This window comes from Pezoporus occidentalis, unplaced genomic scaffold, assembly GCF_034315485.1.
Source record: "Pezoporus occidentalis ecotype Australia unplaced genomic scaffold, CSIRO_AGI_Poc_V1 ctg48, whole genome shotgun sequence".
In the NCBI taxonomy this organism is placed as follows: domain Eukaryota; kingdom Metazoa; phylum Chordata; class Aves; order Psittaciformes; family Psittacidae; genus Pezoporus; species Pezoporus occidentalis.
Window position 1 is genome coordinate 4,204,269 of NW_026915813.1, and position 16,225 is coordinate 4,220,493.

The 16,225-nt window shown below is 41.5% G+C and overlaps 2 protein-coding genes across 4 annotated transcripts; one reads left to right on the forward strand and one right to left on the reverse strand.

The window, feature by feature from the left end:
• Positions 1-870: 870 nt before the first annotated feature.
• Positions 871-11,117, reverse strand: QDPR (quinoid dihydropteridine reductase). Of its 2 annotated transcripts, XM_062636429.1 has the most exons (7): positions 10,980-11,117; positions 10,783-10,875; positions 9,330-9,426; positions 7,587-7,727; positions 4,963-5,071; positions 3,567-3,650; positions 871-1,717 (listed from the first exon to the last, which is right to left on the reverse strand). In XM_062636429.1, exons 1-7 carry the CDS (start codon positions 11,064-11,066, stop codon positions 1,609-1,611), a joined length of 720 nt encoding a protein of 239 aa, XP_062492413.1. In that variant the 5' UTR covers positions 11,067-11,117; the 3' UTR covers positions 871-1,608. The 2 variants fall into 2 exon arrangements, with proteins under 2 accessions (XP_062492413.1, XP_062492414.1); XM_062636430.1 differs by lacking the exon at positions 7,587-7,727.
• A 639-nt stretch (positions 11,118-11,756) lies between these two features.
• CLRN2 (clarin 2) lies at positions 11,757-15,824 on the forward strand. 2 transcript variants are annotated; one of them, XM_062636432.1, is made up of 4 exons: positions 11,757-12,247; positions 12,369-12,525; positions 14,203-14,382; positions 14,750-15,824. In XM_062636432.1, the coding sequence occupies exons 2-4, from the start codon at positions 12,372-12,374 to the stop codon at positions 15,013-15,015; spliced, it is 600 nt and encodes a 199-aa protein (XP_062492416.1). In that variant the 5' UTR covers positions 11,757-12,247; positions 12,369-12,371; the 3' UTR covers positions 15,016-15,824. The 2 variants fall into 2 exon arrangements, with proteins under 2 accessions (XP_062492416.1, XP_062492415.1); XM_062636431.1 differs by having other exon boundaries at positions 11,757-12,525.
• The last annotated feature ends 401 nt before the right edge of the window (positions 15,825-16,225 follow it).

A 16,225-nucleotide genomic window follows, 5' to 3' on the forward strand; every position in this document is an offset into this window, starting at 1 on the left:
AGAGTTTGATCTGTGGTTCAGGCAGCTTCTGAGACACATTTCAATTGATGCTTGCAAGACGACATGACACAGTGACTTGAAGGCAGCTTGGAAATTCAGCTAGCTTGGAAAAGGGAAGCCTCTGAGTCAGGTAAGCTTGTAGTAAGACAGCTCTTCCCTTTTCCAGGATAACCAAGTAACACTTTAGTGCTTCATTCCTTATCAGTGTCTCGCAGCTTTTGTCTGTACTCTCAGCCTGCAGAAACCGCTGGTCAAATAGCACAGCTGGCAGTCTTCTGTTAGAATCCAAAGCAGCTTCAAGAATTGACAGTTCTCGACTGGTTCAACACCTTTGCAACCAGCAAAACAAAGTAAGTAAAGGGACAGCCATTCCATAAGAGGCAATCATGCAACCATATGACCATGGTAAAACTGACAAGGACATATATCAGCTCTTCCTAGTGGAAACAAGGGAAAGATTTCCTGACTCATGATGATAAATCCTTAAACCTGAATATAAAAAAAAAAGTGCATAGAGACTGTACATACAAATTTGCATATCCAGCTGTTTTCAAGACGTTCCAATAAATCTGACAGTCCTGGTTTCATGTGAGTCTATGCTCAGACTAGACAATACTTTCACTGTGCAACCAAACTGTATTTCCACACAATGTAGCTGGATTAAAGGTAACACTTGCTCCTGCTGAAGGCCTGCCTCTGTGCACAGTTTGTAGCTCTTGTGCACCTCTACTACAGAAATGTGTTTTATGCAGCATGCTCAGAAGGAAGGAAGTGAAAAGTCCCCTGCCATAACCAAACTGCAAGTCCAATTAAATTGGTTAAAATGTTATGCAGATAGTTAGGTTACAGTGATAGAGACAGTCCAGCACATAAAACAATATATATTTATTTAGCACAAAAAAAAATCCCTATTCAAATAGAAGTGTATATATATTTTTCTAGTACTTTTTTATGGCACTTTGCTTCTTGGAAGAGTAAAGAACCATCATGACTAACACAACGACATACTAATCATTTGACAGAATGACTGACAGCAGCTTATGAGCTGTAAGGCAAATTAGAAACCTCCTTCTCAGGTGAGTATTCTCTACAGAGTTCCGTTAACTTAAGTGAAACACTGACAAGAAAAATGTTACCAGACTAAGACATTATACCCTACTGCAATGTTTCGTGCTGTTACAGCCAACACAATATCCAGGGGCAGGGATAAATCTCCTGACAAAGACACAGACTACTGGAAGTTTCACAGGAAGTTGCCAGGAACACTTACTGACCGAGAAAAAAAACAATCCAACCATTATGTGTGTGATTACATGACATAATTAAGCACAGTTCCCATTTCAGAGAAAACAGGCAAGTCAGCATACAATGCTCAGAATTAGGACACACACAGACTTTCAAGCCTGCAACTTGCATTTAGAGACAAATACATGATACTTGTTGGTAAACAAATGCTGACAGATCACACTGGCAGCACACAAATATTACTTGAAAACTGGTTCTATTAATGACATAACTAATGAATATAGAAGACCACCCAAATCAGTGGCACACAGACTTCCCATAGCTTCTCCTCTGCTGAAGTTCCACCACCTTAAGAGGCTTACATCAAAGATGTGCTACCGCAACTAGTTCAGTCTTCCCTCCTGTAGTCACCATCTGGATTAGGCTTCCTGAGTTTGGCCGATTCTTTCCTGTTATCCAGTCATAAAAGGTTCTGTTTCAAAATAAATGGATAAAACAGAGTTAGGAAGAGGAAAAAAAAATATATTATCAGGTACACTGATGGAAACATAAGATAAAAGCCTATTAGTTTTACTTCTTCTCATATTGCCCTCTCTGGTGATTTCCGTGTACATTGTGAACTAGCAGTGCCATAACTGGATTCAGGCCATCCGAACTGGCCACAGACTCAGAAAAATCCATAGGGCTTTACAGAGCTCACACAGGATTTTCACATCTCAAAGGAAAAGTCCAGGAGCTTAAAACATCCAAGTGGCAAGCCAAAAAGGTGAGTTATTTCCAAGCTCAAAAACAAATACTGAAAAGGGGAAGGAAAGGCAACTTAAGTTGCCTTTGGCTATAACAGAGCTGCTAAACCCACTAGTCTCCTATAGGCCACTGTAACTCACTGGTCTCAGCAGAAGTACACAAAGCCTTAAGACATCCAAAGTACTGCAAAGTAAGGTGGACTCATTCAGGTAACACACCAGAACACTTCTTACCAAGACACAGACTCCTTGCTCAAAATATAATACAGAAAGCACAGTGTATTTTTCAGGTCCATCAACCCTTCCAATGTTGCAGACACAGTAACAGCCATGCTGGAATGTCCTGCCTTCTGACACAATGGCACAACATTCAAGTGCCCGGTAGGGAAGAGTTTTTCTGCCTCCTTCCCAAGATGCAGATGTTACCAACACTTAACATCATGTTTTTCTTCCACAGCCAGCAAGATTTTCCATTTTCAAAACAGGATTTAAAAGTTCAGGAATTAGAACTTAAGAAACAAACCAAAACAATCAACTTAATTCTTCCATGTGGAAAAAAGACTTAAAAAAAAAAAGTAAAACCACAACATCTGGTTAAGCACAATAAACTAAAGACCTTTTTTTAAATGTTTTTAGGCCAACTCAATGGGGCTTTTTAAAGAGCCACATCAAAGAGCTGCAGAGGGTGCTCACAAAACCATTTCCCACTCTAAGTTTAAAAAGTCACAAAAAAAGGAGATCTAATGTCAGAACTAAACTACTCCCTGAACAATTAGCAATAGGTAAATGCAATTTCAGTGTCAGCCCTAAAGGACTTTAAAAAGTGTAAGAGTAAAGCCCTTTACAATGTATGAATGTAGATCCATGTTTGGTTTCCCTCGTTGTGTCCTTATTTTCTTCCTTTTGACAGCTCACCCTCAGTAGGATCTCTGCTACTCCCAATCACAGCGCAGAAAGCAGCACTCGTAGAGCACCCTCTCTAACCAGAGGAGTGACACACAGTAAGCAAGGCAATCGCAGCCTGCTCTTATGCAGGCTACAGCTGGAATCTCACCATTTTGCAACAACATTCAGGAAAAGCCTTTGTGGATGGCAGAAAAAAAAGAAACAAACATATTGACTAAATTTTTCTAAACAGGAGCAGGAATTTTGTCAGCTGAGAAGTGAACACACCACAGACTGGGCATAGAGTGTTTAACAGAAAAACAAGAATCCCAAAGTTTCCATGCCTATTTGCAGTCCACCTTTAAGCCAGACTACTGTCTCTTGCATCTGCTGTCTGTAGTTTAATTTGTCTACAGGCTTTATGAGGTTCTCTGGCTTAAGACTGCTTAAGGCAATCTCCCTTATTGGAATAACTGGTGTAGAGATGCTGCAGTTGAAATAGTTGGGCTGATCTTCTCCAGTTAAGAAGCCTGTGCAATAAACCCAACGTGACTGAAAAACACACAAAATGAGATGATGGAAGTAAAAAGCCACTCAAATCCAAGACTGCTATTTAGAGAGAACATGCAATAAAGATACAGCAGCAAAAGGGACAGTGAGGAATTGCTTAGTTACCACGCTGATACTCACTCAGCAATGAATTCTAAGGGTGTCCAGGAGCTGAAATCTGCATCAGGCATTGATTTCCTGTTTGCTGGTGTATCTAAGGTAACCCTGTGATTAAAAAAGATAAGCCTTTTAATTATACACCATGTTTCTGATGAGTGCCACCTGCTTCTATTCAGCACTGTAGCATATGCTTGCCTTTTAGACCACATGGTATGGATTTTTCCTGCATCCTCCACGTGCTGAGAACATACAGCCATCAGTTTCAACATATACCAAAGGCTCCAACCTACAAGCCCTCACCTTCCTGGCTTGCTGATGAAATCCAGCCCATTAGAGCAATCACTCAGTCCATAGCTCCCTTCTAGTCTCTCTCCTGCAGACAGGAAGAGACAGCAACAAGCTTGCTCAGGTGTACTGCACAGCACATGCACAGTACAGCCATGCTTTCACAGAGCCTCATGCCAGCTGTAAATGCAGAGGTTAAGTGCACAAGCATAGGAAGCTTTGACTTTGATATATATTTATGCTATATACAGTGATAAAGGGGTGAACTTTTTACAACTCCTTCCTTGAGATACTGTTGATAATCCAAGGTATCATTACTCTCTCAAAACTTCACTCAAAACCAGTTTTGTATGAGAAGTATCCAAATGCAGAAGACCCAAGAGTCCAGTGATATTGGTGTCTGCCTGTCCATATGGCTCTGTAGAAGGTGATGCTTGTGTGTTAGGAAAACAAAGCAGGGAGAATTCAGATAGTGTTCTAAATCCCTATATAGAACTCTTTAGTAGTTTTTGGTCCTGAATTAGATATGAACCTAGCAAGAAAAATACTTTTCATTTTGGCAACAGAATTGCTGAGTTTAGACAGAGTGAAGATCTTCTAGGCTACTTTTCTAGCTTTCCTCATCAAAAAGAAAGCTGTGACAGGAAAATACAAGCTAAACTTTTCTTTCCATATATCCCCAAAATGATCTAATTTTACTGATCAAGCTTAGTTATGCAGCACCTTATGAAGAAGCATCTTTAACCAAGTCAAAACTTGTCAAGTAATCCTTTTGCTTTACTATTTACCCTTTACTACTATCACATGGTTCAATCTACAACTGTGCTGAATAGCTCATCTCATTTTCAGAGTTCTGTCTATACTGGAAAAAAAGAATCAAAAAACCTCATGTTAATGCACAGCTACGGTTGAACTGCTTAAAGGCAAATTTCAATCCTAACATCCACTACCATTTTACAAAGGAAAGAAAAGAAAAAAACCAACATTTTCTCTGTGAATTGCATGAAGCTATGAATAGGTGTGAGAAGCTGTTTGTGCCCTGTGAACAGGACATCACAAGCACATTCATGTGACTCCAGGTTACAGCAATAATCAAATAAAACAACGCAGAAGCAACTGTGCAATCACTTACGGTAAAATGGCAACAGCAGCAGACCCAGACGGCAGGCCACTATTGGGACCTGCTAAACTCTGACACAGCTGATGCACTGCTCCTTTGGCCATGCCATAGCCAATCATCCCTGACAATTAAAAACAGGCAAATTAAAGCACAATCAAAACAGCTTTCAATGCCATCAGTAGTTTAATAAAAAACCTCAGATTGTTTGATGAACATGAAGTTTAAGACCACCTACCACAGCCAGAACAGAATCAGATTTTTAAAACATATTAAAACATACATATTAAAAGGGGAAAAAAATAAATAAAAGGAAAAAAAAAAACAAGAAGCTCTTACTAGGCATCCAGAAAGCATCACAGAAATTAGCAGCTTACACAGTTAAGTAGTAAGTTAATGTATCCAAACATACCCTGAAAGATGTGATCTACAGGGCTAACTAACCTCACAAATCTAATAAAGTAACTGTGAAAATGCTTGTAGACGTTACTAAAGGCAATCATCCATTCATTTTCATCTTATGCGGGTTTTGACCCAAACAGATACAGCTCACTTCTCTCCAGAACTGTAATTCACTTGGTCAGCATGCCAAATCTGACAAGCCCTTTGAAAAAGGCTACAATACCTCCCTACCCACTATGGGAGAAAATAATCTGTGCGTAAAAGAATTTCTTCCTGAACACTGCTGCTTTCCAGGCAAACAGTACTCAGCAGTGTAAGAGCAACAGGAATGACAGCATAAGGTGCACTGGTTGGGTAAACATCTGGACAATCAGGGTGCTACAGGTCTGAGATGTCTCACAGTATGTTCTGCCAAGCAGTCCAGACACAGACTAAGTACATAAGAAAATAAATGCATTTCATCTATATAACTGGATGCCTTTCTACCCATTTATATAACCACACAACCCCTTTCCAGTGTTCCTGAGGAAGTATTTCGTATCAAATTTACAAAGGTACCTTTACATTGTAGAAGTGTCTCCACTATATCCAATTGGACATAATGTAGCATTCCATTTTTATCAGGAGAATCATGGGCAGCAGGAGCAAGCTTGTATTATTGTTATGATAAAGATACTTGCAACTGTATGGCATTCCCTTCTTGTCCTGTCTAAACCAAACATTCTAAGTCTTCTTTAACCTGTTCATACTTCTACATTCCGTAGCCACTACTGTCAGACTGATTCTGTAACTGTGATTTTCAGTGTTATTCAGTTCCCATTATGCAAGTCAACATTTTCACACAGCAAAAGAAAAACCATGCTAATAGCAAACAAGAAAAAGATTACTCCTTCCATAAGGGCTGTAGTAACAAACCCATGAAGTCCTATTTGCAAAAGTTGGGCAACATCTCTTTCCCAATTCTTTCTGATGTTAATGAGTTGCATGTGTTTGCCGAAAGCACTGCTGTGTTTTTCAGGAAAAAATCCAGACTAGCTGAAACCAGCTAGTTCAGAACATGAAAGTAAATCACTGTTTCCTGTGCTGTGGTCCCTACCTCCCCCAAAACCACCAAATAACAAACAGGAAAGTTTGCTGGAGTTCACGTTTTTCATTTGTATACAGTTAGTAGCAGTACACTGTAAATTACGCATCTGCTTATTCTCATAAAATAAGCCTTTTATCTTCTGACTATGCCAGAAGCAGCTCTAAGCATACAAGATAAACCACTAACTAGAAAATATAGCCTATTTTTCCCCAAACAGTTTCAAACACAGCCTTCAGGGATGTTCATAAAATGAATGTTTTAAAATTTTAGTACCTATGTCTCATGAAAATATAGTTAAAGTCACGCTAACAGAAGATTGGGAAATACGAGTATTTGTCTCAAAACCTTTCCACTCCCTGCATGTGGGCTTGTGTCAGTGCTGCCTTGTTTTAATGTTAAATTGCTCCCAGATGTCTTCCTCCATGCAGACCAACCTGGTGAGGAGCAAGATGAAAAACCCAGTAAAGTTTGTATTAAATAGCTAGCAGATGTCAAAGCCGAAGGTCAACAAGCTTATCTGTGTCTGAAGCAAAGGCAGACGGGAATCGGAACATGAACAGGACAAACAGAGTCAACAGAATTAGCAGAGTCATTGCCAATGGAAAAATTGGGCAACTAAGGACTCTACCTTTCAGAACACAAACAGGACATTTTACTTTATTTGAGGCACTGGAACAGGCTGCCCAGAGAAGCTCCAGATGTCCCATCCCTGCCAGTGTTCAAGGCCAGGCTGGATGGAGCTTTGAGCAAACTGGTCTAGTGGAAGGTGTCCCTGCCCATGACAGGGGGATTGGAACTAGATGAGATTTAAGGTCCCTTCCAATCCCAACCATTCTGTTATTCTACCAATATCTTTACAGCTTGCTGTGTGCTTCTATTCTTCTGAGGAATTATTTTCCAAATTTTTTCTATTGTATCATGTATTAGCCAAGTACATTTCACCATGGTCAAGGATACTATTTAAATATAATTTTGTTTGCACTCCAGCGTCAACAGATTCTATACTGTTACCTGTAAAAGTACACTTCAGTGTTTCCACTTGTACTAAATGTCAAGAAACTGGACAGTGAAATTGCTTCTTCATAAACAAGAATGCTCACCCTAACTGTAACTGCTGATGTCCCAGCAGTTACCATGTATTGCATTTTACCTGGGGTTCCAGACAAAGCAGCTTGAGCTCCTGTCAAAGTCAAGAGGCCACCTTCTTTCAGATGTTTTGTGGCTAGGTGGCTGGAAATAGTCGATGTCCAAACACTCTGCTTCCACATCAGATCACAGTTTTTGTATAAAGCTGATTAGGAAGAGAATTCGTAAAATCAATTAAAAGTTAGAAGACTTCTAACTCTAATTTCCTTACTGTCAGAATACAACAGGAAACATGCTTTCTACTATTTTCTACTTCCACATTGGCTAAAATACCAATTTATGTCCTTTGTATCTCCCTTTTCTTTAGGCTCCAAGTCCCAACTCTACAACATACATTCTAGGCAGTTACCTACTTTCTCACCACCACAAATAAAAAGCAAACTCACACAAAACAGTTCCATTAGCTCTCCATTAATGGTTCAGATTTCCAAGTTCTTGAAACTCCTATAAGGCTGCTTCAATCTGTGTCAAGGATCTCGGAACTCTCACATTAGCCTCACCCCACCTTATAGCAGCAAGATCTGACTCTTTTCATAACTTCCTCACTGACTGCAAAAGAACTATGCTCCACTAGTATGCAGACAGAAGACTCCAAGAAACAAAGGAGTCCAACAAGAAAGTATTTCTCATTGTCAGATTACTTCATAAACCAAGAAACAACCTGCCTGCCTGACACTGGCATGGAATACCGAAGACACATGCATCTGCACTGTACCAAATGACTGTTCCAGTGCGCCTACATACTGGAGTAAGCAAGTGTGCTGCAATCGTCGGTAAGGCAGCCTACAAGGGAGGCACAACAGTAACTTCAAATGAAAGCAAAATACGAACTCTCAGCAACAGTTTTATTATCAATATCTACATGGGAAAAAAAGAAAAACAATAATGCCGAAGATTCTAGTATTAAAGGATGACCATTTCCGTAACACAATATGGAACAAGTCTAAATAACTGTGGTATAAGCCAACCACCTAGATACCCTACTGCTCTATCACCATCACTATAAATCATGTTTATGATAAAGTGTCTTATTTAAGCTAACAATCTAACATAATGCAGCTGTAGCATAAGCACATATGCCTTTCCATCTTGCCACTCTTCAAAGAGAAATCTTTGCCTTTAATGTCCAAACTGGAATGGGGGAAGAACAGAACGCATTTTATCAGATTTCCTCCAGACAGAAAATGAGTATTTTTTTGATTGTATTTCTATACTAGCAGGTAAAGTATAAATTTCATTCTGAATATTCCATGTCTACAGGCTTGTTTTCTGTAGCATGATCTCAGGCCATTAGACAGCCCCTTCCAACACTGCATTGCACATTAATAGCTCAGAGAACTACAGGAGGCAACTGAGCTGATATGCATATAGCAATGAACTGGGAAACAACACTGATGCTTCTGCCCAGCCATTGTTTTATGTAACTTGCCTGATATAGGTAAACTCAGCAGAAGTTAGTTCATAGCTAGTAACACTGAACTCCTTCATAAAGTGCATCGAGATTTTTCAGAGCAAACTGGCATATCAAGTATTACTGAGAATACCAAGTGCCGTGCAAATTTAACTGCAAAAATTCACAGAAGCACTAAGCAGCATTGTGACTGAGTCATTCTGTACTTCTACGCTCATGTCCTCTTCTGGACTTGGGAAGAAAGACCATCTGAAATATCCCTATTACCATGATTTTTAAGGATTCCTCTCAGATTTCATTCATGTGTTTACTGACATGCATGTACCAAAGGCTTACACTTAGCTTTGGCACTGCCTCCAGCCCATCCTCCTGCTACACACAAGATTGCATCCACCTTTTCTTCACCAAGGAGTTTTCCAACCTCTGCTGTCACCTACAGTACACAGAACAAAGATGCATTGGAAATGCTGGATGAGTAAGGCACAGAAGTAAATGTCAAGACTGACCCTCTTTTTAGCCAAGTAACACAACACACAGCAATTGAAATAACTGTATAAAATTAACATTTATGATCTATATGAACTCAAAGTAATTGTGTTGAAAGACAACTACAGATGAAAGTCAGCCCAAAGAAGGTCAGATTGTACAGTGCATGATAGTATGGGAAATAACTGATTTTAGCTGGACTGAAAGATCTGACCCTGACCCGTATCATTAACAGTTTTTATTTGTGACTTACTTTTTGACAGGTTCTTCTCTGGGTATGGTGATGCTTAACATTGAAAATGAAACTCCAGGTCTGAGCAGGACTACAGGTGTCACTTTTGATGACAGTGCAAGAAATGAACAACTGAAAATTAGCCTTTTTATTGCTTCTATCTAGACTACAACCATCAGTTCAAGTCTGGCCCCTAAATTTATATTTGTATACTTTTAAATATCCAGTATATTTTTCAATTTCAAACACAAGACTTCACAGTTGGCAGTGTGTTGCCTACCAATTTTCTCTGCCAAAGTGAAAAGCACACAACCTGTCTCTCAACAAAACCAAATATCCGCTGGTTTTCACAACAATTGAGCATTGAAAAATACGTTACAAACTCATTATTCTTCAACAGCCTTAAGAATTAGTACACATAAAGAAAACACTGGCTAATGATTCAGTTTATCAACAAGAAAAATAGAGTCAAAAGTTACAAATTAAAAACTAAATCCCGTCTCTCGAGAATGAAGCAGAACAGTTTTTAGGCTAGCTTGGATTCTCCCATATTCACCTTCGTGGAAACCAGAGTATTCTCTACATATCCCATCGGGGCATAGAGCTTGCATGCTTTGAGTATACTTCTTACCTACAAACTATGTATTTAAGATTTAGGACATTCGAGAGAAGTGTTGTTGCATTTTAAGGTGTCCAAATTCATCTTCGTTATACTCACCTGATTCAGCCTGTGACTTTTCAAGTCGCCAAGAGAAAAGTAACACAAAATTGCATTACGTGCTGAACCTCCAAAATCTCACCTCAAGCTCTTTCTGCATATTCATGCATGCAATTAAATTACAAATAATAAAGGAAACAGTGACAAGGAGATGTGATGATCTTCGGGTTGAGGGCACCGCCACCGGTAAGCTCCTTTGCCCACAGCAGCTGCTTCTTGCCCGAATCCGGACCCATCCCTGCAGCCGCCTCCCTCCCTGCGGCCGCAGCACTGGCAAGAGCGCACGGATGAGAGCACGAAGGAGCGGCTGGCCGCCCCCCTCCACCGCCTCAGGCCGCCCCGCGCCAACCCACCTGCTCAGCATGCTCGGGGAAAGAGTCGGTCATCCTCACCACCACGCTGGCGCTGGCGTCCTCGTTCTCCGCCAGGTCGATGCTGGCCACCCACTGCAGAGAGCAGCGCGTTAGCGCCCGGCCGGCGAACCGCCTCACGCTGCCCCTCGATCGGGAGCGCTCCCCGCCTCGCCACCTCCCGCCCGGCCGGAGCTTACCCAGTCCCTGGACTTGAGGTACCGCACGCACTGGGACCCCAGCGCGCCTCTACCCCCGTACACCAGCACCCTGCCCGCCGCGGCCATGCTCGCTGCCAGCCCAGCCCAACCCGTCCCACTCTAGCTCCAGCACTACTTCGCTGCCCAGCACTTCGCCTGGGTGGCCGGCCAGCCCCGCCTGCGCATGGGGGCTGCCCCCGCGGGGGGCGGGTGCAAGGCGGCAGCGCCCGACTCCGGTAGTAGTGGCGGGGCCTAAGGGGGCGGAACGTCCTCCTTCTGCTGCAGTTCCGGGGCAAGGGGGAGGAGCAGTCGCGGGGTCTTGGCCGAGCTTTAGCTGGGGCTCGGGTGGTGCTGCGGGGAGACATTTACCTCAGGAAATTCCGCACCCTTGCGGCGGTGGTGTTGAGGGGTAGGCACGTATCTGTAGGCAACCACCCTCACAGCTCCCCCAGCCAAGGCGACAGACCGTGTTACCGCCAGGATTGATTGATTGATTGATTGATTGATTGATTGATTAATTAATTAGCGGTTACAGAGGTCCCCGTAGGGCTGAAGTAGCGGTAATAGTGGAAGTGCAGGCAATTACAGGCAGGTTTATTCAGCGCCCGTGGGTCGCGCCTGTAGCTTGGATTACGCCGTTTAGCTCAGTCCCTCGGGCGGCAGGAACCGCATGTGTTCGGAGGGTCCGTATGCAGCACGTCGGGGAGCATCGGTGATGTGCCTCCCTCGGCTGGCGGGCCGAGATGGGAGGGCTCCGTTCCGAGCCGAGCTGCACCGCCCCCGCGGCACTGACGTGTACAGGCGGGTGGGAGTGAGCAGGGGGCTCCCTACCGCTCAGGAGCCCGGAGAACCCGGCTGCCAAATCGCCTGGTTTAATGCTTGGCTCCCCGCACACAGCTACTTACCCACGTTTAACAATCTAAAAAACTGGATTCTCCTCATTTTCTTCCCATGAGGTTACAGTAAAGAACTTGATGTCATTTGAGCAGGACAATTAAACCGCTGATGAAACCTTAGCCAGCCAATAGATATAGGATTACTTTCCACAGAAACAAGCATCGCCTCTCTACAGTATAACAAAGCTGTTCCTTGCAACCATTTCAGGATGTTATCGCAGCAAAATATGTTGTTCATTTGATTTTTAACTGTACTGCTTAATTTCTGGAGCTTCAAAGTACAATGAGATGTATTTTGAAGCACCTGCTCTTCATCTGTGAATTTTGGAGCATGAGAAAGAACGGAGACGTGCCTGCTGTACAGAGGCCTTGGTGATGATTCATTGAAAAGACTAGGATGCCTGGCTGCTTTAAAAAGACTTTATTTGCCTTGGCTTCCCTAGTAAGTTTTGTGTCTTTTATCCTGATTGTTGTTGCAATGGGGACCCCAAAGTGGATGACTGGGAAGATCCTTTGCAAAACAGGAGCTGATTTGGTCAATGCCACAGATCCAGAGCTGGTCAAGTTCATTGGAGAAATTTACTATGGACTCTTCCGGGGCGGCAAAATTCGGCAGTGTGGGTTGGGCGGGCGGCGCTCCCAGTTCACAAGTAAGTACAAGTTTGGTTGAATCTTTACTCTGATGTCACGTTCAACTTTAAAAACACTTTTTGTTTAAAGACCTCATAGAATGCAAATCACTATTATTAAATTTGTATTTGTGGCTGACTTGTGTTTTTTTATGGTTTGGGATCTGAGTGCAAATGTAAAATATCTATCATTTTGGGCTTTTTTTCTACCAGTTGTGTTCTGTTATATCCTGAAATAAAGACATGGAGGTGGGGGAGGGAAATCCCTAAGGCTAGATTGAGGGTTTCCTGTTGGTCTTGTGAAGGGAGTGAAAGTCATTTGGAGATGACCCTGTAAATTACACCTTCCCCTTGACTCTTTCCTATGCCAAGTGTTGCTCTGCAATCTCTCTATGCCTCTGTCCTCACCTTCTCTGTTGAACTCCTTAACCTTTTTATTCCTTTAAGAAGCAGAGATCTATTTAGCTGGCCAGATTTCTGCATTTCTCTAGCTTTCCTAATGCAGCTGCCTGCCACAGCAGACACTCCTAACTTTATTAATGTGTTGAAGACATTTTTACCTTTTTTCCTTGTAACTTTGGAGAAAAAAAAAACAAAACACTGAACTCCTGAATACATTTGTAAGAATTTCTACTTTTTTTTTTTTAACTTAAAAGATTTTCTTGAGGTCTCAAAACCACTCAGACACTGATATGTACTTTGGGTGATTACCCAGTTTTTGCACATCATGTACTACAGTGAAAATGTTATTTTGCATTAATGATTTTCTGTTCAGTGTGCGGATTCACCATGACTTAAACCAATACAAGTTGAAGCCGCTGCAGCCTCATCCTCTGTAGCCCACAGGAATGCTGTCCTGCCCAGTCCTTTGCAATGGCTTTGGGAGTTGTTGCAGTGAAATTGGTCAGGAAGTTAAGCTGGCAAAAAAATGAACATACCAAAAAACCCATTAGTTTCCCATAGGATCATGGCTGACTACACAACTGCACAGCACCGCTCTAAAAACTCAAAGGCAGGCAGGACTGTGGGACTTAAGAGGAATGAAGAGAATCAGAACAACCTTAACTTGGATCAGTTGTTAAAATGAGATGAATGTGGACTAGTCACTTTTTACAATAACCAAGTCTTGCTCAAGCTCTGACTGTAGCTGCAACTTCATTACATGGGCAGAGCAGTCACACTCAATTACTTTGTCCAGTGAATTTGAATGGCTGGCAGACCAGCCATCAGGTCAAACCTCTTCCAGCTCTGCTCTGCTCCTCTGAGGCATTCAGAAATACCATACCAGTTCTCTCACCCTATCCTGTCAGAGAGAATGAGGAAAAAGTAGGCAGTCTCCTTTAATCTCTGTACAGCTTTCTGGACTCTTTAATAAACTTTCTAATTAATTAATTACTAATTAATTCTACAGCAGAGATAAAGACATTAACACAAGTAGATAAATTAAGCAGGACTTAAGCCTGTCCTTATTCACAGACCTTTGTAAAGGATATTCCTGTAGTAGAATATCCCTAGTTTGTGTGATGTAGTGACAAAGCATCATGAACTAAGGTGTGTGTAATTACCTGAATTGATCACCTCTGTAAAAGATGGTCTTGTTTCAGTATAATTTAAGTCTGTAGCACCAGCACAGTGTGATATTTACTGTTGTCAAGAAAAAACACACACTGACTAGATGACGTTTTCTTTCCTTGACAGTTTTCCCACACATGGTGAAAAAGCTGAATACAGGCCTGCACGTGATCATTATAATGTTCCTCTGTGTGGCCATTTCCTTTTCTCTGGTCAGTTTTGGATTCTGCATTCTTAACACAATAAAAGTTCCTTACCGGGCTATTAAAGGTCCAGCAGGAGTTTGCCTTTGGAACTTCATTGCAGGTAACAGCATTTACCAGTAGCTTTTACCAGTCACATTCATACACAATGTTAAATGTCCCTTATCTTGCCTTACTGAATATTTCCTTGACTTAAATACTTGTGAATAAAATGAAGGTAGCAGTGAATTCGCATCTGTCACCTTTTTACAGGAGCTGTGAATGCCAGTTGTTAGGCTCTGTCTGTACCATTGAAGGAACGACTTTATTACCAACACTGGTACTACATTTGGCCATACAATAAAAACTAAGCATTTTGAAGGTGTTTAAGCCATACCTAAACCCACCCCTATTCTGTATCACACCCACTGTTGTATTCAATAAGTATTCTGAAGCCCAACCATAATCTGCCTTGTTTCATTTCATTGCAGGTGGATTTCTAGTACTTGCAGTCACCAGCTTTATGGCTGCTGTGAAACTTCATCACCTCACAGAAAGAATCGCCAGTTTTCGGGAAAATATCTTTCAATTCGTTGTCTTAGAAGAAAGGTTTGAAGACTCTTTTTGGCTTTGTGTGGCAAGTGCCACAGCACATGCAGTGAATTTGCTGCTAATAGCCATTAGTGGGATTCATTTCCCTAAAATTAAGACTAAAACAGAAGAAGCAAATGTTACAGCAGAAGATATCATGTACTAATAAATCTACACAGAACTACTTTGGTCAAGTGAACTGTCACAACACAAAACAACTGCTTGGCTCTTCAGCTTTTGATTTGGATGGATAATTTTTGTATAAACATGTGTAAATATGATATTCGGCTGTACCAGCAATTCACATATGTTGGAAGGTGGGAATAACAAATGCAGTTACCATTGTTCTCCAAACTGACTGATACATGTAGTGAATACACACTGCTCACAGGTTTCTGAAAATTTGCATTTTGAGATATTTTAGAAAACTCAACTGAAATACAATTTCATTGAAACCAAGTGTCTTCTTTGTTTAGAAAGAATGTGTATCACAAATCTTTGATACCCTAAGTTTATTTCAAAACAGAAAGAACGGACATCTACCAATTAATTTCACAGAATTACCTGGAAAACATTGTGAGGGCTGTGTGAAATATGTTTGGTGATGTTATAGCACATTGAAAAAGAACACTTCATCATCTCTAAAGCTAAAATTAAGGAGAAGCACAGGCTAAGTATGTGTGAAATGTTTCAACTGAAATTATCAAACCCCACAGAGTAAAGAAGTGAGAAAAGTAAGGTTCATGGGGTGCTTGTGGACTATGAAATAAAATGTATTAGCTGCAAAATGAAGGTTTCATCGCAGCTTCTGGGAGTAAAGTAAACAGAATCAAAGTAACTGCTTTTCGATAACCAGGAAAATGATAATCTGACACATCAGTTGTCTTCGGAACCCTTGTAGTTCTTATGTCTGTATGAAATCAAGTAAAAGTGATGTATGGTGAAACAGTATTAAAATGAATTTGAATGGTTAAATGGGTGGAAAAGTTACTTGGGGAGTACCATAATTTTGACAAGCATTCAACCAGTCTTGACTCACAAGTAATGAGTATTTCAGAGAAAAGAATATGCCATTAAGCACGTCAATTTTAGAATAAGGCAGAAGGAGTGATTCCTAGTTTATAACACTCCCCTACTTCACTGTTTTTCTGACTCTGCCGGTGCTTTCACTCAGTCTTTACCCTGCGCCATGACTCCGGGAAGATGGTGTGATACCGGATGGGCAGCAAACCAACCCAGTCTGTGAAGGTGCGTTAGCTGGTACACGTACGTTAGCACAGTACACGTACATTTTAATCTTCAGTATGCGTACCGGGACAGTTAGCGTCTGTGACAAGCCCACAAGCGACGCTGTGGCACACTCCCCTGGAGCACAC